At 48.3% G+C, this 22,365-nt stretch overlaps 1 protein-coding gene across 3 annotated transcripts in view; it reads left to right on the top strand.

The window, feature by feature from the left end:
* LTBP2 (latent transforming growth factor beta binding protein 2) overlaps positions 1–22,365 on the top strand; it is a 71,346-nt gene that overhangs the window by 1,715 nt on the left and 47,266 nt on the right. For all 3 annotated transcript variants that reach the window (XM_017829462.1, XM_017829464.1, XM_017829463.1), the window contains exons 2-3: positions 6,699–6,769; positions 12,336–12,579. In XM_017829462.1, the coding sequence (XP_017684951.1) occupies positions 6,699–6,769; positions 12,336–12,579 (315 nt within the window). The remainder of the gene's footprint in view (positions 1–6,698; positions 6,770–12,335; positions 12,580–22,365) is intronic.

The raw sequence follows: 22,365 nt of genomic DNA, 5'->3' as shown, positions 1-22,365 counted from the left end.
TCATCTCCTCGCAAAATTTTGAGACAGAGATGTTTTCTGTGCCACTGTGTATTTTTTTCTTCAATAAATCCACAGATGTACCAACTTTGCTTTACTTCCATTATGTTTGATATGTAAAGTATTTATCACTGACAGCTAGTCAATGGCATTAGGTCCTGAGCTTACCCAGAGTGAGAGTCTTGGGAAGATCCAGTCCTGTTCAGTAAGGTTTGGACTTCTTTGGGCTCAAAAAGATTTTACCCTTTCTGCAGTTGGAGTGTTGTTGGTGTTGCCTTAGGTTCATGTGGCAGTTCAGTTGGATTTGAGTAATCTGATACATAGGACGTTTCTGGTCACTGAGTACCCTGAACAGTCTCAACCAGATTTTCAGACTGCAGCTGCCTCCGATGACAACAGCTGGCTTGCACTGCTGTCAGGAGCACATGGGCAGCCTCCAGGTTCACACTGTGTTCACAAGAGCCCTGAACCTCTTTGCAAGTAGCTTTCATCCCTTAATCAATGGTGTAAACAGGGATGGTTGGTCCAGCACTTACACACTGTTTACCTGTTATCAGCTGCATCACCAAGTGCCATTGCCTCCAAGCATAGAGGAAGAAAGCTGTGTCCTAGTGCTGTGTTTCTCATGCAGGCTGTGCTGCACTTTCTGCCTCTGCTCTGCACTGGAAGGTATGGGCTGGGGATACAGGGCTTTCTCCAATCCCCAAGAACTTCAATTGTGGAAAGTGCATATAATGGCTTTCTGTCTGTTCTGGAGTCCAAATCGGCACTTTTGAAGCATCTCTGTGACCTACTGTCTTCGGAGGTTACGAGAAAGCCTAGCTGAAATAATTGTCCATGAGTAACCGCATGGCGTTGCTCCTCATGGAAAGCTAGCTGTTGCTGCCTCTAGCCATTCTATGAGACTGTGTCCTTCCACCTCATCCATCTTCTTACACTCCTTGCTTCGCTAGACACGTTTTCATCCAGGAAACTCAGGGCCCCTAAAAAACTTCATTTCACGATGTGTCATTTTTTTGCCAGCTGGGATATTTTCTGTTCTGCTGTTTACACTGAACTTCTACTACTCTCTGGTATGACAACCTTCATTTTCCCTTACTCAGGTAGCTTTGCAGGCTGTACTAAACCCTGGTGCTATTTATACAATTATATTGGCTTAAAATCTCAACTCCTGTATGGGTTGCCTTTCCAGATTCGCCACTCAGAGGTCTCTGCTGGCACCTCCAGGAGCCACACAGAGTTCTGTGGTTAAAACCCCTGTTTATTGGCACTATATCCTTTTCTGGATAATTATTTTCTCACTTTGTCTGATAGCTGCATACCTGAGGTTGAGTTTCTTTCGTGGGGACTCTTTGGATGTGTCTGCCACCCTGCTCGTGTCTGACCTTTTTGCAGGTGCAGCTTGCTCAAACACTTCCATGAATGCATCCAACTGCAAGTCTTGCAAGAGCTGGGTTTTGGTATTTTCTCCTGAAGACTCATTGTGAGGTGACTTTTGATACCACAGCGAACACCACAGAAAATTACTGACTTCTGACACTGAGCAAGGAAAACAATTCAGCCCTGAAAACATCACTGCTTTGCTTAACCTGCCGGTTTCTCCAGCCCCCCTGACTAGAAAGATTTTCTTCCTAAGTGTCATGAGATAGGGAGTCCCAAGCCCTGACACATGCCAACTGTGGCTGTACTCATGTGCTGGATGCATCCCTAGTTTGGACTGGCAGGGAGGACACTGCAGGCACCTCCCTCTACCTCTGTGACCCTTGGGATGTGACCACCCTTGTTCTTCTGCCCTGTGGCTGGGAGGGTGGGTCACAGTGATGATCCTCAGGTGATATACACAAAATCAGAGGAAGGTGGGTAATAGGAGAGTAATCTGGAGGAGCCTCTGCTTCTGGTACTTGCTTGGACAATTTTAAGGGGCATATGCGAGACTCCCCCGACCGATAGTCCCACACTCATTCTTTCTCTCTCCCATTTTCTTTTTCTGCATTCTACATCCCAGTTCACATTTAATTGCTGTTTTAGACACCATCCATAGTTGTATAGTCCTGGTTTACCCAGGCTTTGTGGCATATAGGTTCTTGCTGCAATGCATGTATAGGACTGCTCAGGAGCGGAGGCAGTTAATGCTGATGTGGACTTGGCAGAGGGTTTTCAGTGACTCATCAATGCCAACAGCCTTTTGCTAATGTTCTTCACTGGGTCTGACTGCAAATATTTCATAGGCAGTTGGATGAAGTTCACTTTCTTGCAGTAGAAAGGCAGACCTGATGATCTAATTGTCCCTCTGGCCTCCTGTGAGGATGTGGCCTGAATGGAGTTAGCATATCTGGCAGCAAAGAGTTCTCTGTGAAGCTGCAAGATGATGCATAGATTGCTGTTAAAATAAGTGGTGAAAAAAAGGGTTCTACTGAATGCTTCAGAAACAGTGTGTGATCATTGCTGAGGCTGTGCACATGCTGAAAATATGTAAAAGCCATGATCTTACTACCGTTTTCTTGTTTTCCTTCCCCCTAGTGCCTGTTACGGTTGCTTGGCTCTTGTTTGAGATAACACTGCAAGATCTTACAGGCTTTTCCAATCCTGGGTACCTCTGCATAGTAGGGGTCTGATCCTGACGGTAGCCTTTGGCTGCAGCAGCAAAACAGGGGATGAAGGGCTAGCTTGTGGCAGCTCCTTTGCCCAAGGTGAAGTTTGTGCTGGTGCATCCAGTCAGAGCAATGAATCATACCTCTGGGTGTAGGGGGGCTTCCTGACACTGGCTTCAGCTCTGTGGGGAGCATCAGGGAGATGTCTGTCTCAGAAAAGGAACGGGTCAGCGAGTAGTACCTGAGAGTTCCTGTGCACCAAGCTCTCACAACGTGCCAGGGGTTACACCTGGGTGCGCGCTAGCCACGGAATGAGGAATGAGGAGCAAACTTCGTTTGCAGTTGCTTACTGCTGCCTATACTCTTTGGAGACCTCAGGATATATGCGGCACTTGAGGCAGGAGCTGAGATGTGGATTCAATGCCCCACTCTGCATTTGACCAGAAATGCACTGACCTGTGCCTTAGGGCTTTCTCTGGCACTGTGGCTATTCAGTTGTCTGAGCCATTCAATTCCCCTTCTTTCCAAAGAGGGGAAACTGGCTATTGGAAACTGTATTAACCATTAATCAATGGTAATTAACCTATTCTGCTGGTAAGGAGACAAAGACAGGAAAGACAGAGCATTTGCTGAAGGCTTGTTTTAGCATCAGCGTCAGGGCTGGGAATAGGGCAACCGATGGAGTGTGACCTAGTGTGAGGTTCAGCGGAACTTCAGCTTAGGAGACCCATGTGAGGACAAGTCTTCCCTTCTGCTCTGATCTGGGATTGTGTTGAATTTCTTTCCACCTGGGAGAGCTGCTGACCCCTCCACATGCCCACCCATCCTCTGGTCCCTCTGCAGCCCAAGCTGCCCTGGATAAGGGTGAGAGTTTTGCTCCCATTTCCTTGCTGCCGTGCTTCCAGTTCCAAGGGTTGGGTAAGCAGAAGGCAACCTGGGTGCTCAGCTTGCGTAGCTGCTGAATACTTCAAAGTTATGAGCATGGCTTTGCTTTACATCACTTTTAGGTCTGCTGGGGGCTCCTCCCCTGTGAGGAGCTCTGCCTGCTGCCCTGGAGGCCATTGTTCCCTGTGTGACGAGGGTGATCAGGGGCTGCTCAGTGTCTACAGGTAGCTCCTCAGCAGTTGCTCCTGTGGTGGTGATACCAGTCCTGGAGGGACCCTGCGACTTGTTTTGTTCTCCAGAAGGAGTGCTGGGTGGAGAGGCTCAGGGCTGGGCATGCCCCACAGGTGGCTCATGTTTGAGCCACGTCTTTGCCCAAAGCGTTGGTGATGGCATGTGCAACAGGACAAATGCATCTGGGGAACACCACTCTCCCTCAAGCACCGTACCTCAATGTTGTAAACATGCCGTGCTCCTTAAACCTCATGGGATTCAGTCTGAATTCTTTGTAAGGCAGTAGAAACCACATGGTGTTCAAGCCATGCAAATGACAACAAAAAGCTTTAAGTAGAACCAGACGTGCTCAGGACTGGGTCCCATGCAGCAAAGCCCCCATAGCTATTTTCCCATTGCTAAAGTTCTTGCTTACCTGGGCCCCATGCTCTGTACAATGTTCTGCCACTGGGCTTTCATCAGGAAATAGTTGTGGTTCTTTTCTACCCTCCAGTACTACCTCCATGTTGCTCATGGAAAGCTAGCTCACTTCCAGTCCTGGAGGTCATCCCTGCCTCCATCTCTTCCCATCTTCTCATTCAGGACGTGATGAAAGGAAGAGACATTTCCGTCCGGGTACTCCCTCTGCCCCTGCATCTGAGGGCATCCCTGCCAGGTTGCTCCCCTCTGCACACGATAGGCTGTCCTCCCTCCGGGAGCATCGCCCTGGTTGGTGCTGGCATCTCCCTTCACCTGGGGTTGGCAATTCATGTCTGGAGTGGGCAGTGGCACAGAGTGGCTCAGTTAATGAGAGGTTTGTGCCCAACCCAACAGGGGTTTCATGCCTTCAAGATTGATCTTGTCTGCTCAGGCTTGGACCCCTGTCTGGTTTAGCCTCATACCTTTCTTCCTACAACCTCTGGTTTGCTGTTGGCACTGAGAGCAGCTAGCAACATGCTCCCTCCAGCATGTGTGTGAGAGATGTAGATAAAACTTGAACTTCAATCCCATAAGTGGACAAAACAGTTTTTCTGGAGAAGGTAGCTATTTTGCCTACAGGAAACATGATTATCTGAGTAAGTTGAGGTGGGAAAGGGCAAGGGCTTTGCTCATTGAACAGAGCGCCTGAATATGACTTACAAGGTGTGTTTCACCAGTGCCAAGGGAAGAATGGGAGCTGTGACAGTCTAAGCAAAGATGCCTATGCTGCTGCCTGTTGTGCAGTCCCTCAGTAGACCTTAATTACCAACAGACATGCTCCAGCTTGGTGTTTTTCTCTTTATACTGATCAGGACATCTTAAAAAAGTTTAAGGCCTTGTGGGCTTTTTTGCAGTAAATAAAGAAAGGTTTGCTTTCCTTGAATATTTTCTGGGGATGTCTTAAAGAAGAGACTCATAGATCCCTTTGGGTTGACAGACAAAATGCTGGAATTTGGTGCTCTTGCCCAGCAAGAGCAGATATGAGTGGATGCTAGAATTATTTTGGCTTGTTCTACTTGCAGGAAGTCACACCAAGGGAATTTAAGTGCTTTCTCCCTATAAAAATCTGCCCATGTTAATAAAATATTGATCTTGAATGGCTGGATAACGCTTTAAAAATGATGCGCCTTCTGAGACCGCTTCCCTTTCCCACATGGAGCGATTGTACGTCTACAGGCAGCTTCATTCATGAACACCAGAACAATCCTTGGCATACCTACCATCAGCATCCTTGGCACTTCTAAAGTGTGAGCCCTACAGCTTGAGCTCTGGCACTTCCAGAGGCTCATCTCACACCATGTGGATGCAGGAGTCAGGAGGATGCCACTTTGGAGCAGGATCATCTTCTGACCCTGCTGTGTTCATGTTAAAGTCAATCCAAAAGACAAATGTGCATATTTCCATGGTTCCTGTAAATTCTGTTAGCAGCTCCAACTGCCTTGTCCAGCATTAGAAATAAACCATACTCCCCACTTTGTTTCCAGAGGCTTTCCAGAGCTTTCAGGCTGTCTTATTCTAACTTTATATCTTTTGATGATGGTACTTTCCCATCTGCCTAGACATGCAAAAGTTACCTATTCCGAAAACCTTCCCTCCATGATGAATAGTACGCTTGGAGAGTACCCTGGAACTTGTTATTCCTTCTCATTATAGATATGTAAATATGAGGTGCGACCAGAGGAAGCAGCATGAGCTGCCTGCTTCGGCATTGCAGACCACCTCTCAGAGACCCAGCACTGTATGTTTACAGTGATCACTACCTGAAAACACAGAAAGGAGGTGGGGAATATGTCATTTACATAAAGGCAAAAAATTGCTGCAGCACAATCTTGGATTTAACACCCACGGAAATGATTTGAGCATCTTGGAATTAGTGTAGCACTGTGCACACAAATTGCATAGCACCTGAGGGTCTCCAGCCTCTGGGGTCACTGTGCCAGAGGCACGTAACAGATGCAGGACTGGGGTGCTTGCAAACAGAGAGCAAGCTGGGGAGCATCCTGTGTGACTGCTGGCAGTGCCGTCCTTCCCAGGGCAGGGTTGAGCAATGAACAGCAACGGGCGGCAGCAGTTAGGTGGAGAATGAAGTGTTTTCCTCGGCTGAAGCAGCCTGGGACATTTGCGGAGGCGAGATGCTATGACCCAAATTGGAATCAGGCCCAATTTACACCCCAATGCCATGAAGAGCCATGAGATCTTTAATGATCACAGACTGCTGGCCTCCAATTGCTCTCAGGAGGAAAATGGTTCCTCTGAGTGCTGTGCCAGGAATCCAGCATAATGCCAGTTCAAAAGGGAGATATTCTCTGAGGGATCGCTCACACTGCAGCATTCACATAGTCCTTGGGGGTTTCTTTTCCAAGCACTTAAACAACTCAGCCCTTGTCCCATTGGTTTTGATCTCAGCTGCTGGTCCATCTGGAAGGAAATATCAGATGCTGCAGGAAATAATTTTACGGGTGACTCAGAGGTGCTGGCTGCAACAAGACCTTGACTTCCCCTTCTCCTAACCGCATGCTTTGTCTCTCTGCTTAGGCCAAATGTCTGTGGCAGACAGTGTTGCCCAGGATGGACCATGGCTCCAGGCACAAACCGCTGCATCAAACGTGAGTATGACAGTCTCAACCAGTGCAAGTCTCACTGTGCACCCCTAAAAAGTGCTAGAGTAGTGCTGTAACCCTGCAGGTGGCCCCTGCACTGTGGCAGGGAAGGAGATGGATCGTGGGGTCTGCAGAGGCAATGCCATGACCTCCCTGTGAGTTTGCCAGGCTGTGGGTCAGCTCCTCCTGTCTCCTGGCAGGCTGAGTAGACTGAATAATTGTGGTTTTACTTCATTATTATTATTATTAGTGTCCATCCCAAGCAGAATCTTGTGTGGGCAGGGCATTGCAGTGGCACATTTATGGGTGAGTTTTGAGACTTAGGCTCTCGCTTGTCCTGCTTGAAGCAAAGACAGGTCTGTGAAAGTCCCAGCGGGTGGGAACCAGATTGGGGCTGTGCTCACGTGGGTGAGTGTTGCTGATGCTGACGGAGAAATCAGGGCTGCAAATTATCTGAGTGCTATTAAGGAAAGCAATTAATGAAGTTGGCACAAGGGCTGGGATTGGTGGGGCTGGAACACGAAGCAGCACATGGGATGTGTAAAATGGCAGTGGGGTGCAGGGCACTCCTGCAGTGCAGAAAAGGCCCTCCTGCTTACCCACAGAGGAAGTAATAAGTATTCTGCTCCTCCAGACAGCCCTGGCAGAGCCCTGGGGGCTGAGCTCATTGTGGGCTCCCTGACCCAGCACTGAAAGGGAAGAGGTTTGGGGAGGCACCAGTGCAATGCCTACCAGAGGCAAGTGAGCTGTCATCTCCATCCCCAATAGCTTCACAGCCACAGACCAGCCCCTGCTGTGATCCCTGTCCCTGAACGATAGGGTTGCACCACCTAGCCCACCTGTGGGCCTTCCCAGGGAACTGGTGGCCACATGCACTTGCCTGGTCCCAGGGAGCTGCCGGTCTGCCTGCAGTGCCTGGTATGCTGGGAGGACAGGGAGCACAGGCAGCAGTCAGGCTTTCTGGAGGGGAATGCCCGACCCAGAATAGCCCAGAGCATCTGCCTTCACTTGAGTGGCAGCAGCTGCCCAGATGTTAAGCAGGGAAAGAGGCTCAGCTTTGTTTGCCTCGAGATCTCACGGCGCTTTGGCTGTGCTGGGGTAGTTGCATTAGCGATTGGTGTTTGGGAGCTGGGGGCCAAGGGCTGACTCACCTCCCTTCTCCTTCTCCCCCCTGCCGACAGAAGCCAAACGGTAGAGAGCGTGCTGTGCTGCCAGACAGCGTCTGTAAACACAGTGCGGGGCCAGTGATGGTAGCATCTTTCTCTCATTAGGATTTTGGTAGGAGCAGTAGATCTGGGCTTGCAGCCATGCAGGCTGCCTAGCGATCACTTAGGTGCTGGGCCCTTGTTCTCAAGGATTCATTAAAAGGACAGTGTTAACGTGATCAGGCCTGACAGTGTCCCCCTGACAGGGGATGGTAAATCTCAGGCAGGACTTAGGTGGAGATTGGTGATATGTAAACATAATTTCATTCTCAGCTACCTCCCTCTCTGGGCTTTTCTGATGGAGTTCAAACTGGTGGAAACATTCAGCTGTTTTTAAAGCTGCCAAGGCAAGCTGGACAGCCCATCCCAGTTATTTTCTGCACTGTAATGCTGTTTAATGTCTGATCTCATGGTCATATCAGGGAAGTTAGCAGGGTAGAAATGCAGGCAGAGGGAACCTCTTAAGGATGATGAAGCATGGAAAGAACTGGCGTTGAGGTGTTTGACAGGACCTTGGTTTTGAAGGATTTGAGCCTGGGTGCAGGAGAGAGGATAGGCCGAATTGTTGCCATAGTCTACTTCCTCTCACCTACCAAGCATGGTGGTTTCTTAGTTCACCCATGCTTCTCTAGGGACTTTTCCAACATCTCTGCATATGACTAAACTCCAGCCATAGGGAGGTGTCTCTAGTCTTTTGGTATGTTCCAGCTATGAGGACCAAAGTGCCATGAGGACTTGTGGAATTTTCAGACAGTCAGTGACTGGGAAGATTAAAGAGAGAAATCTCTCTGGGGCAACAGTGTCTCCTGGGAAAGTGAAAGTGAGCTAAAGGAGTTTAGAAGGAAGATCTTGCCTGCTTGCAGTGGACTTGATTTCTACCCCACACGCTGCCACATCATCACACTGAGCTGCATACAGGGCATCTTGTGAGGCTCCATCCTGTGAGCCATTAGGGATAGTGAACTACATCTGTATGTAGACCTGAAGAATTCATCCAACCCTCTGCCTGTTTGACTTTGTCCTGGGGTGAGACTCTGGCCATTATGTCCTTAGTTTGGTGAAGAAGAAACCTGTATACACAAGCTGGCCAGAAGCCCCCTTGCACTGCCCATGTTTTGGGGGATGCAGTGGCTGCAGTGTACACTTGTCAGTAATTTGGCTGCTGCCTGTTAGCTCATCATCCTTCCCCTCTGCTTAAGAGCAAGGGAATCCTCTTGCTTAGCCTCCCCATATTAATTTATCATCCTCCACTTTCATCGGAATTATTCATGATGGTTCTTTGCTGTTTTGGGAGATACCAAAGCACACTGGTCTGGGCTGGAAATGCAGGGTGAGCTTTTTTCTGTCATGGATGTTTTAAAAGAAACATTTTAATCAGTATGTCGGGAAGGACTAACTAAACTAATGCACTTGCTAGTCTTGTACAGATGGTCTTGCAGTTAAGATAGCCAAAAAAGTGCAAGGATTCCAGGTGGAGTTGCTGGCTCTGCTGTGGCCTCACAGTGTGACTTCAGACAGTCACATTAGCACCTGGGGCTTTTCCACATCTGCAAAATGACATTCACTTGCTGTCATCTTTTGTGTTTCTTCTGTACAGTGGCTGTAGGGTTTTTTGAACCCTGACTGTTCTTCACTGAAGTTCTGTTTTCTCTCTGTTATTCCTGAATTACTGTTGATCTACCTGCCTGTCACCCTGCACGGATCTCACTTGTGTTAAATTGTCCACCCCTTCTGGGAATCCTTTTGCAGTTTTCCTATGGAGGGCCTAGCTGATGGACAGGTTCCCCCGCATTTGAATGGGACTGAGCAGGAGCTGCTTACAGTGAAGATCTACACCACCCTCCTAGATGAAGAGCACATGCAGAGCTGCAGGGACTCACTAATTGAATGTCACCTTGCAAAGTCATTGCTCAGCCCAGGGCCGGGTATGCCTGCAAAGTGATGGGAGGTTGAGCTTGGTGTTGTTCCCCTCTGATGGTCCTGCCTGCCTGGCCTAGCTGGGTGGTCAGTCATGCTGCAGTCATCCCTTCTGTGTGACCTTGCTGGGAGGACTTGCCTTATGCACTGAAGACTAGACAGCACCAGATTTGATCTGTGAGGGCACTGCTAGATGCCCTTGAACAAACTAGCATTGCTACTAGTGATACCTTGGCAGTGCTCCAAGTCTCATCATTTTATTAAGAGTTTTGAGATGACTGTTTGTTTTCCCTAATGCCCCAGCTCCTGGAGCAGGTGATTACATGAGACTAGAGTGAGAAGAAATGAGTAGCCATCAACAGCAACTGTTTATAGTCCCCACAGCTGGGAAGCAACATTCTGAGATTAACCCCTGGGCTCAGAAACCAAAAAACAAAAAGAAAGATTCCAAATACATATATATTTTTAACCGTCTTGTTTCTTCAGTCAGTGTAATGGTTTTGGGGGTCTGACTAGTGATTTCACAGTGGCAATGCTGCCACTGACTGATCTGCTCTCCTTATATTGCATAGCTAGACTGCGTGAAAACCACTGGATTTTAAAGCTCTTTCAAGTTCTTCCCAAGTCTGTAAAAGCAACCAGGAAGGGGATTAATCCCAGAGCTGGAATATTTCAGCTAGGGCAGCTCCCCACCCATCCTGCTTGAAGAGACCAGAAAACTAATCCCATTCCCTTCTTTCTCTTCTCTATATCAGCTGCCTTAGGGGCTTTTTAAAGTGCCTGGTCACTTATCACTGCTTTCCTGCTGAAGGGCACAGTCTAATATGACTATGAACATTGTTGGTGGGAGAGATTGTGAGAACTGCTGTGGTTCCAGGTCCCAGCATCGTGCTCTGCAGTATTTCAGCATGTGAAGTGGTTGTTTTCAATGGCAGGCTTCCTGGACTGGTGGCCTTTGTTAAAACAGGCATTTATTGGGAGATAACAGTAGGGACTGGCAGTCTATTTAAATCACAGCTGAGTTTTTTATTATAAATTACATCAACTTCTGGAGTGCCAGACTTCCCAGAGACAGTTAATTCCTGCCTGACTAGCACCTTGTCCCTGTTCCAGAGTCTTCAGTGTTGGCTGATTTATTTTACTGGGGGATTTCATCAAAATCTCTGGCTTTAACCTATACAGCCCTACGTGACTTGGGGTCTCCTTTTCCTTGAAGTCTCCCTCTCTTCCTGAGTGTTAACATGGTAATAAATGTCACATGAAACATTCCAGTGAACATATCCCTGATCTAGGTAGGAAAAGATGATGGCAGGCCATTTGTGGGATGAGGGAAGGGTTTTGGGGGCTATACTGCTGTGAAAGGACCTCAAGAGTCTGCACGAGGACTTCTCTCACTTGGTGACAGCAGGATGATGTATGGATGGCACACAAGGGTAGAGCTGTCTGTACGTTTGTTGCTCAGAAGCAGTGTTTCTTACAAGTGTGCTTGGATCTTGGGGGGATGGAGAGCACAGCCAGAGCGGGAGCGACGTGCTCATGAAAGCCCAGCAGCTGGGTGTGAAGGTGGTGGGATGTCAGATGCCCCTGCAGTCTCCCTGGGACAGTCCTGGGAAAGGGGCCTTCAGCAGAAGTGGTGGTTGCCTGGGTTGAAACCCATTCACAGGGCTTCCATGTGGCTGGAGGTTAATGTCCACTTTGTGTTGTCCAACAAGGTTTCGTTACCCTTTGGCCAGCTGGCCCCTTCTTTCTTTGAAGGACAACACTGTGTTCCAGTGCCTTTTCATTACTTTTGCTCAGAACAATGAGCCTAGTCCTACTGGAGTGAGCTGTGGTTTTCTGGCTGCCGCTGGCTGGGTTATAAACCCTATTTGGCATCTGTTGACTTGGGAAGTGTTAGGGTCCAGTGTATAATTAATAGCACTTTCCTCCCACGGCGCAAACTGAAGCTGATGTGCTGTAATTAGGAACACACGCAGGCTCAGAGGGTGATTTAGGCATAAGGTTAATGAACTGTAAGTCCCCATAGGAATTGGAGTGCAGTGACTCCAAAATCAGCTCCAGAGGGAAAGCTGGAAAGCTCTGGAAGGGACAGACCGGGGGCACTGTGCAAATCAGACCCCAAAACAGACTAAAGATAACTTGCTTTGGGATTAAGGACCTATTCCTGCCTAGAGCACTATGGGCAATGCTGGAGGCTGTATGCTCCATGGCGGCCATGCTGCTCATTTCTGAACTTTCTGAGTTTTGTTGGAGAAGAGCTTGGCAGAGACCAGTGTGGAGAATGGAGGTGACCTTGTGTTAGGGCCCCCAGCAGCAGTTACACTGCGACTGTGAATGTCACCTGCCTGCAGAGAGGAGATGGGACTGTCCTGGTTGTGCAGCCTCAGTTGGATGTCACCACTGTGGGGCCAAGTCCTGTGTCCACTAATGGCCTTTCTGTGTCTCCTCAGCTGTCTGCGACCCGCCATGCCAGAACAAGGGCTCCTGCAGCCGTCCCCAGGTCTGTACCTGTCGCTCAGGCTTCCAGGGCTTCCGGTGTGAAGAAGTTGTTCCCGAGCAGGAATACCACCCGCCTGGTGCCGTTGCTGCCTTCCAGCCCCCCACAAGCTCCCTCCGGAGGAGGACCAGCACGACAGGGCGGGATGCCTCCCTGCAGGGGGCTCAGGCACCCATCCCACGGCACTTCCCAGCTGTGTAAGTCAAACCTGGTTCCTGGCAGGATGTTCCCCCAAATGCTCAGGCAACTAACATCATGCTCAGTTGGGCCACAGCCTCCGCTTTATGAGACCAGGCAACTTGGATTTCAATGGAAACTCCTCCATAGGCTGTGGGAGCCAACATAGGGGGGTCAGGTCCTGCTGTCCCTCCAAGGGACTCAGTTTGTACCCAGCGCTGTGTCATGGCCCCCAGGCACATGCAGGAATAGGACAGGCTAATGATGTTCCCATGAGGAAGGAGAACTGTGAAGGTCGTCAGTTTGCCCCTGTCCTGTTGGTGACTAGCCTTCATGGTAGCATCAGGGTGGATAGAGGAGTGGGAGTTAAATTTCTTTCCCAAGAGGGTATTTTTTAGAGCAATACATCCAGGTATTGCTGAAGAGTACATAGATCTAAGGTGTGCTTTGATGTGCTGGTATTAGCAAAGCGATGACACTCTGAGATGTCTCCTGGCAGTTTTTAGCCATTATTGAGCTGTTTGTTCCATATTTCTGTGTCACCTTGCTGTGATTTGGGTCATTTTGGTACCCAGGCAGGTGCCTGCACATTGGGTACAGAAGCAAAGATGCAGATGTTGGAGCTCAGAGAGGTCCATACAGGAGAGACTCTGTGAGGAATGTGTTAAGATCAGGATGACAACTGTGGCATGATCTGGTCCTTTGTTGGGTGAGGAAGAGCTTTGCACTTCAGTGCACCTGCCTCAGGTCAGTACTGAGATGCTCCTGTACACAAGCTGCAACCCCTCCACAAAACTTTGGGTTTTGTGACATCCTGCTGGAGCTGTAGGGTTTTTGCTGAAGGAGGCAGTAAAGATAGGAGAGGTGCCTTTCCCTGACAAGCACTCATGCTGTACTGGCAGCTTGGTGGGGATGAAGAGTTGGGAATAGTGCCTGCTGCTGTACAACAACCCACACATATTGTTCGTTTGGTTTTTTTTAAATTGTCTCTGCTTTTCTGTAAGAGTCCATGGACGTGGGAGCAAAGTGTTATGCTGCATCACCCCTAATGGCTCCTGTCTTTCTTGCTGCTACTCACTCAGTTGCTGGGCCAGAAAGACTGGTTTTGTTGGTAGCCACCAAAGTAGAGAATTTGCACATGGCTTCCAGCAGAAGCCCCTCAGTCATTAAGAAGACATTATAGCAAATTACAGGTGCTTAGCCAAGAGGTAACTGTAGTTTCTCCTTTACTTCTCCGAACTCTTGACTTTCTCTGTCAACATCACTCAGAGCTGCCCAAGGAAAGGGCAATTCAGCCTTTGTTTTTCTATATTCCTGCAGATTGTTTTCAACATGCTTGTTGCTCCAAAAGTAGCTGCTGCCATTCTCTCTCTTCTGAAGTGAAGGCAATGCATGGGCTGGAGACATTTCTAGACACTTACCCTTGGCTGTCAACAATTTTGGAGAGGCTCAAATGACTGACAAAGAGTTGACTGACACCAAGTTGTTTCTTGAAGCTGACATATCTTGGTGCCCAAATGAAAGACTATCTGATAGGAACGAAATTCAGGAAAGGCAGAGGTGATGCTGGCAGGGAGAGGTGGCCAAGCCCCTGTCATTGCTGCTCTGAGGGAGGCTCGGTGCCCAAGCAAGCACGCAACCCTTGCACGTGCCTGCAGTCCTAGGCATTGCTGACGAGTTTCCCCACAGTGATGACCTCCTACTACCCCTCCGTGCCATCGGTCTGTGTGGAGGGACAGGCAGAGCAGGGAGAGCAGTGCCCTTGGAGATACAGCACCTGTTGAAGGCTTTCCCAGTAAGGAACATGACCTCAGACTCCGCGCAGAGGACAGGGGGCTGCGCAAGCACTGGAAGAGAATTCTCGTCCAGTCAGTCAAGACATAGTGTCAAGTGATCGCTGAGCTGGGATTGCTGAATGCCCAGCTGCCTGATGTACCTTAAATCCTCTGGCACTGTCCCAAGGAAATAGGACTCCATTAAGGACCATGCCATGCCGTTCCTCCTTCCCTCCTCATGGAGGCCATAGGATGTTACCTTATTCCATGCTTCAGCAAGAGAATTTGACTGTCATCCTTTGCAATGGCCAGAGGTAGGACACCAGCATATGTTCACCACTGACTGCCTTCTGGAGATGTCTTGAAAGATTTCCTGAGGTTGCTGTGTGTGTCTCTGAGAGGTAGTTCTCACCAACACTCTGGGTGCTGTGCCACAGACACAGCCTTTCCTGCCCACAGGCTGCCACAGGCTGCCTTTCCTGCCCAGGCAATGTTTAGTGGCCCTCCTTTGCAGGCAGGTGGGGGAGTGCCTGCACCCTGTCACTGATCTGCATCGAAATGCCTCTCTTCAGCCCCTGGATGTTTTCCTGTGCAATTCAGTCACTCGGAGTTTTTTTCTGTGGATCTTATAACATGGTGTGGAACTCCATGACCTAAAAGTCCTGCTGCTGTTTCCTAAATATTTTGAGTGTCCCTTTCAGCATGCCAACTTCTGGGCTAGCTGAGGAGCCTGTAAGAATGAGCATTGGCAGCCAAAGGCAAGGTCTTGCTGCCTTTGCACCTGGCCATGCCCTTCTGCTGCTTCACTTGCATGGGCGTTGGTCCTCATCTGGTCTCTGGGTGAGTTGGCTCAGTTAAATAAACCTGGAAAAAATGAACAGAGCAGAATTAAGGATGATTTTCTGTCACTTCAGTGGACTAAATTGGCTTATTGAAATATCATGAGACCAGAAGAATTGGACAGAATTGCAAATCTAGTAGTGAGGGGAAGAAAAGGAGGGAATTCCCCTTTTGGTGATGGGGAAGCCACTTCTTAGGTTGGTCATTTGTCTCATGAAACCATGCTCTTAGACTTCTCTGAACTTGGAGCCTACTTCTTGCAGTTACATCATCATCTATTTCTATACTACTATTTCTGTGCTTCTGCATCAGACTTTCTCTGTACAGTTGTAGCAGCAAAAGCAAGAAGTTTATTTGCCTTCTGAGAGCTAGGTAGATCTTGCTCATGCTTGCAAGTATGAGGATTGGTTCTTAGGCACTGCAAACTTGGAGTCATGTTCACTGGAGTTCAGTTCACTGTCAAGTTTGAGAAGAATAGCTTGGGTTTTCCAGTCCATAGTCTCCTCCTGGATAAGAGTGGATTGTGCTGGTGGGATACTGACTCTTGTCAGTCTGCTATGATCCCACAGGAGCTGGCTTGTCTAATTTGTCAATAAGGAAGAGGTAGAAGAAGCTCTTGGTGGTTTGGTGGATGGAGGATGCTGGTGATTCCAGGTCAGTGGTTGTGAGAAGACTCAATTCCAGGACAAACACCCAGTCTCCAACCTCCCTGTACATTTGCATTGTGAACAAGCAGGAGTTGCGCAAGAGTGTGACCTTATAGATTGCTAAGCCTGTCTTGCTGTGCCCAGACAGGAAATCAATCCTCACATGAGTGAATTTGCTTTCTCCTTTTGTTTATTTGCATATATATTGGCTTTATTTGTGTTTGTTTGTACAGAGGTAACAATCAGAAACTCTGAAGCCATGCACTACAACAGTGCTGTATTAGATTCTCTATAAACATGCAACAAAACCCATGAGTCCTCCGCAGGGTCCTGGTCTTTCAGCAGAGATTGGGTTTGGTGATTTTGGTTTCAGTGTGTTCTGAAGTGAGTCTTCAGAGAGAGTTAAGAGAGAAGCCAACTATGCTATTCAGGAACTGCCTGGACCAAAATATTCCCTGATTGCCTGAGTGGTGGGACTGCTTTAAAATGATTTCTTATCATGAGCTAGTTGGACTTGCTGTTTATGATGACTGCACCTTCACTGTGGAGAGTAGCCTGCTCTGGAGGTAAGAAGTCTTTGGGAGTCTGTAGGAGCCCATAAAGCCTTAGTGAAGAGCATGATTAGACAGCTGCTAGTTTTCATGGTTCTGCTTCTGACACATATGCTCAGGCCCTCCAGAACTCACACCTGGAAGCAGAAGCAGTGATACCTTCTGTGGCTTCTCTGCCAGAAGAGCCCAGGAAGCATAAATGTGACAGCAGGAGATAACTTACTGTCAGAACTGTGCCCTCAGCCTTGGTAAGAAGTAGCAGCTTCTTGAGCAACAGGGTTGTGCTGGTCATACACAACTGGCTGTACTGGTTGGTTTGTATTAGCACCTGGCAGGGGTGAAGGTTAGTGATGGATCTGTGGGCATTCCCACTGTAGCTGTCATAGATCCGTTTCTGGGCAAGCTGGCAGTTTTGGGAAAGTGGACGTGAAGGTCAGCTTGAGCATTGTGCTGAGCACAGGTGTCAGGGATGTGGTGTTACATGTAGCCTTCAGTGCCTCTATTTGGAGAGGTACTGGGGCAGAATCACTGCATCCTTGGCTTGCTCGTATGGTGTGCATTATCTCTTTGTCCTGGGACTAAAGAAGAAGATGTATTCAATCTTACCTGAGCTCAGCTCTTGCCCAGGGGAAGACATGGCTAGAAGGGCAGCTCTGGGTCTACTTTGCTGACACCAGAGCTGGTGATGCTCAAACTGTCATCCCCTAAAATACAGACTAAGCAATGAACACCACTTCCCAAGTCCCTTCAGCAGCCTATGGCTCAGTGGAGATTTGGAGTCAGGTGTGTGAGGGAGCCTGTGGGGACCTGTTAGCTGCTGCAGAAGCTGAGAGGTCCCTGCACTGTGCTGATTGGAACAGGGAGTGCTCTGGAGAGCAAAATTCTGGGGGTGTAAGAGGCCCTCCCGGCATGGACTAACTGCAAATCCTTCCTCTTCTTGATCTCAGCCTGAATCTCTGCCTGGAGAAGGAAAGCCCTGATAGATGATTGTACAGGAGGAGCTGCACCTCGGCCCAGAAGCTGACCTAAATGGAAACAGCTTTGTTTTCCTAAGGCTGAAATATCAGCAGAATTCATGTTTATTTAGCAGGGAGTGGAAAGGGCTTGTGCCCCTGCCCCTCACCATCAGGATAGATGACCAGCTGCCTCTGACTCTGGGCACTGTGCATGGAGGGTCCTGCTGCTGTCACCCGAGAAGGTCCCTTTCTGCAGGAGTGTTGGGCATAAATCTGTAACCAGCATCTGTGCAAGGGAGCTGTGCTGCCCAGAAGGCATGTGTATGCTGAATGAAGGCTGCCTGGAAAGCAAGGTATCCTTCCTCTTCACAGAAAAGAAAAGATGTCTGGGACCTGCAGAACATTTTCTCAGTAACTCAGGCAAGAGAAAAGGACATAGCTGTGGTATAAGGTGCTGAGACACTGTGCAGACAGCTTAATGCAGCTAAGCTCTTGAGGGCAGGGAGCTTCCTCTAAGAGGGTTCTGTTTAGGCAGGGCAGTTGCTGGGAGTTGCCTGGTGTTTTCAGGATGGAAAAGGAAGAAGGCTGAGTTGCAACGTGCCTGGCCCACTGACTCCTGATGTCAGTCTCCTCTGCAGCACCCTGGAGGAGACATCTCCTCCCTTCCTGATGAGAGGAAGGGCTTTATGCAGCCCTTGAGGAGGGTTGGCCTGGGAACACTGGGAACCTCATGCCAGCAGGAAGGCTCTGCCAAAATCTCTGTTCTGGAAGCGAAGGATGAGAACAGCAGGGAGCAAGCAGACAGCAGGATCTTGGGTGTGTAGCAGAGGTTGCAGGATGAAGAAAGTATATTCCCCCCATTTGAAAATTGACCGAAACCTGCTCTTGTTCTGGTGGTAGTCACATGTCAAGCATGGTCCTTTGCAGAGGGAAGTGGAGCCCATGGGGGGATATAAAGCTGTCTGTGCTAGAGTGGCCACTTAAAACATGACATTGAGAACTGGAGCTTAGCAAAATCATCTTGATGAGCTTGTTATCACTGTGGACTAGCAGATAGAACAAAAAGTTCACTGCAGGGTCACTTGCTTTTTAAAGATGCTGCTCCAAACAGAGGCAGATTTGTCTTTATTGTTAAAGCAGGATCTGGAGCCTCTTGTCTTGCCAGCTTTGAACTTTACACATTTATGAGAAAAAGGGGAGCTTGCTTTCTGCCTTACTTTCTGCTGAGTGTCCAAGACTGTTTGTCCATGATACATATAGTACTAGGAAGAGGTCTAAACTAGCCACATACCTACTGAATGCAGCTTTTGCTCACTTGTGGCTGTCACTCACTTCACATTTATGAGGGTTGCAATTTATTAATCCCCAAATATCAGAGAAAATAAAAGTCACCTCTGAATGAGAAGCATACCCCCCATTGCCCATGAGTGCATTCTCATGGCATGGGCTGTGACGATTTTCCCACTTCGTTTGGGATGGGACCAGCCCAGGAGACCCATAGTGCATGATGTTGAGTTCCTGGGGTAGAACACTGGTGCCAGTCTTCCCTTCTGCCACTGTGGTGTCTTTGAGCTCATTACTTGAATGACATACTTTCACAGTGCAGATAAGCCCTAATTGCAGCTTTCTAAGGTGTTTCAGTCACGCAATATAGTTTTCACAAGGTTCCTTGATCCAGAGGCAAATTTGAGTAGATATCCAGGACATTGTTAAAAAATTGAAAATAAAAAACCAGTGCCAGTCTACATGAGAATATGTGAAAAGAGATTACACTCAGGGCAATGAGATCTCCATAAGCTCCAGATCTCATCCTCTCTCCTGCTTTGACATAGTCAAAAGCTCTTGGCAAGCTGGCTGAGAAGCCTAAAGGGAAAACTCAAGCTACCCAAGAGGAGCGTAAATGTCATTTTTCTTATATAAAAATACTCTTGTTTTTAAAGTACATGATATACCTTCTCTACCTGGCACCAGATACTGTTGTTCTACTTTCTAGTGTTTTAAAGCTGTCAGCACCGTTCTGTTTTATGTGTTTTATGTATTTACTTTCTAGGGGGTTGCATACTCTTTTTCAGGCCCCTTTTTTAAACTCCAAATATGGTCTTTACATTAGACCTGGTTCTTCTGCACCTCCTTGGGAGTCATTCCTATAGCTTAACTCAGCCTCTAGGCAGTTCAAATGCACTTTCCCTTCTAACTGAAAGAAAAATGCTGCTACTGTCAGCTTAATCTGAGACTCCATGAAAGAGAGCAGGGTTCAAGGCAAATGCATTTTACATGTGGTAGGTAAGGTAGTACAGAAAATCCAGTTTATAGTCTATTTTATATACTATACATACATCATTTGGGACATTTATGACAATACAATTTATACAGCAGTTCTGTAAAGAGAAAGGTGTTAGAAGAGCACTAAAGCCACATGATCAAATGCTGGAGAGTTTTCCTAATGCCTGAATCAGGATTGTCATCTAGCTTGCTTTCAGCTCCCTTGTGCATGTGGATTATGCTGCAGTTTCTCATACCTGATTGTGCGTTGCCTTATTTGGTTTAAGCTGGTACTTCAGTAAAATCAAAGCCTTTCTCTTTGGTTTCGAGTGTTTTCCATAAATCACCAGTTCTAGCAGGAAACAAGGGATTAATTGAAGTTGATTTGGTACAAGGGGTGGTTGAAATGAAGATCTAGAAGTTTCCATATAAAATATACTCGTTCTCCCCTCCTTTCTTCAGAAGCATTCTGAGAAATGCTGCCTTGAGTGCTTGGTGGTGGATGGGATTGGTACCCAGCTTTCTGCACCATCTTCTTTTTGTCTCACCTGTATGGAGGCTCTCTTCAGGGACATGCAGAAACTAAACATATAGGCAGAAATTGAGAAGATATTCAAGCTGGAAAAATATTATCTGTTACAGTTGAAGGAAAAATATCCTCCACGAGAGGAAGAAATCTGGAAGGAGAGGCTGAAATTTTGCAGGGTAAAAGCGAACAACAAAGTAGGCAGCAGAGGGTAATGTGTGCAGCTGCATATGAGGGACTGGTGGTGCTTAGGACTTTGGAGGCAAAAGACCCAAGTCACATGGGTTTTTTTCCTGTGCACCCTGGGGTCCTGCTCTGAGTCAAGGTATTCTTCATTACCAGAAAAGATCTTGACATATTGGAAAGAGTTCTGAGAACTACAACAGGAGGTAGGGAGCTGAGGGTTAATAGACCCATATCTGGAAAACTGAGCCAAATGCTGACCTTGGAGGATGGGGACCATACTTTGAGGCTGAGGATATTAGGAGGGGGCAGACAGGGTGTATTAGGTTGCCTGTAGCCTTGGCATGGTGGCCATGTGAATTTTTCAGCAATAAGGCTTTCTAAAAAGCAAAGTGCCAAACTCTTCCAGGGATGTAAAGACAGGTTGATAATGACACTGGAGCTTTGTCTTCTCCATCACTTTGGAGCTGTGCTGCTGAGGAGCTGGAGTCCAGGCACTGCCAAAAGAGGCACAGTGTTCTGGATCCCTTCCAGATGAGGATTCCATGAAACCTGTTTCTCCCTGATGGTCCTTGGTGTGGATACTAAAGGCCACATGAGAGAGGTGTAGAGCAGATTCGTGGTCATGGTACTTCTGGAAACTCTGGCTTTGCCACCAGGCATCATGCATACGTGGCCAGGAGTGCTCCTAGTCCCCAGCCAGCCTCTAGTCTTCTGGCTAGTGAGTAAGTGGAGGGGTGGAGCCAGTGCAAAACAGCACAGACTAAAACTCACTGAAATGCTCATTCTCCAGTCATCGGCACGGCTGAGACTTCAAGAGTGGTCAGCAAAGGTTACATCCCAACAGAGCTCTCATGGATTGAGTGCTGCAGGTGAGGGAATCCTGTGTATGGCTAGGGATGGAGAGATGTGAGGAGACCTAACCACATTGAGCTAATAAATCCAAAGGCCAGGGCATCCTGCTGGGTGTTTAACCATTATTAGAGCTTAAAATAGATCTTCTTCACTTCTTCAGATGAGAGCACTACACCCATCTCTTCTCCACCCTGTTGTTCTCATGCCCAGTGTGTGTGTGTGTCTGTGTGCGCGCAGCTGCAAGCTCTTCACCTCACTTGCACGCCTGGGATGAGAGAGGCTTTGCCTGCCCTCTTCATGTCCTGTGTAAAGCGGGGGGCAGCCAGCTGACTCCCCCCACTCCCTGGGGTGCATGTGAGGATGAATAGGCTAAAGTGTTTTTTCAGGGCTTTGAAGCTGGCAGCCTGGTGGAAGGGTGGGTGTCACTAGGCAACAAGATGTTAATGAAACTCAAAAGTGCTTGTGTTTGTGCTACGTTGGGGGGGGGGGAGATGAGTGATCTCCCTGCAGCCAGTGATGAGCTTTTTATCTGGCTGATGCCCCTGCAGCAGGTTTCATTAGATAGCAGCCAGGCCCTAAGATTGCAGTTGTTGTGTCTTATGGAAACAGAGGGCCCTTTCAGATGGAGATCTTGGTGTGCTTCTGGGCACAAGGATAGGTTGATATGTTGTCCTCTCCTCTTGCATGTCACTGCCCTAAATACAGGTCCTTCCCCTGCCAAATAGAACCCCGTACTGAGGAACATGGGGAGCAGGAGAGGGGCAGAGGAGGCATTGCTGTGGTTGGTGAAAGCGATTTAAACCTCAGTGGGGTGGTCACGTTGCATGATGGACAAACCAGCTCTCCAGCTGTGCCAGCAGCTTATGCCTGGTTTTGTGATGGTGCAAAAGCTGTGGTTATGGGATGATGTCTGCAGTGAGATGGTGGCACTGATGGAGACCTGCATGTGAGGGCAGCTGTTAGGATACTTCTGGATGTGTGTCTTCTCACTAAGGCAACTACATTTGGGAGCAGTGCTGTGCCTGTTGATTGTACTGCTGAACACCAGCCCCTAGATGCAGCAGGGGAGCCAACTGTGGCAGCTTTCTCATTGTTTCAGCCCAAAGGAGTTTGCGGCTCAGCACAGTAGGCCAGCCTGGGTAGTTCTGCCAGAGAAGTGGTAGCTTGCCTGGTCTACCTTATCCTCTAAATTCCTGTTTTAGTCTATGGAG

This window comes from Lepidothrix coronata, unplaced genomic scaffold (genome assembly GCF_001604755.1).
Source record: "Lepidothrix coronata isolate B3197 unplaced genomic scaffold, Lepidothrix_coronata-1.0 Scaffold164, whole genome shotgun sequence".
Classification (NCBI taxonomy): domain Eukaryota; kingdom Metazoa; phylum Chordata; class Aves; order Passeriformes; family Pipridae; genus Lepidothrix; species Lepidothrix coronata.
This window is presented reverse-complemented; position numbering and strand designations above follow the sequence as displayed.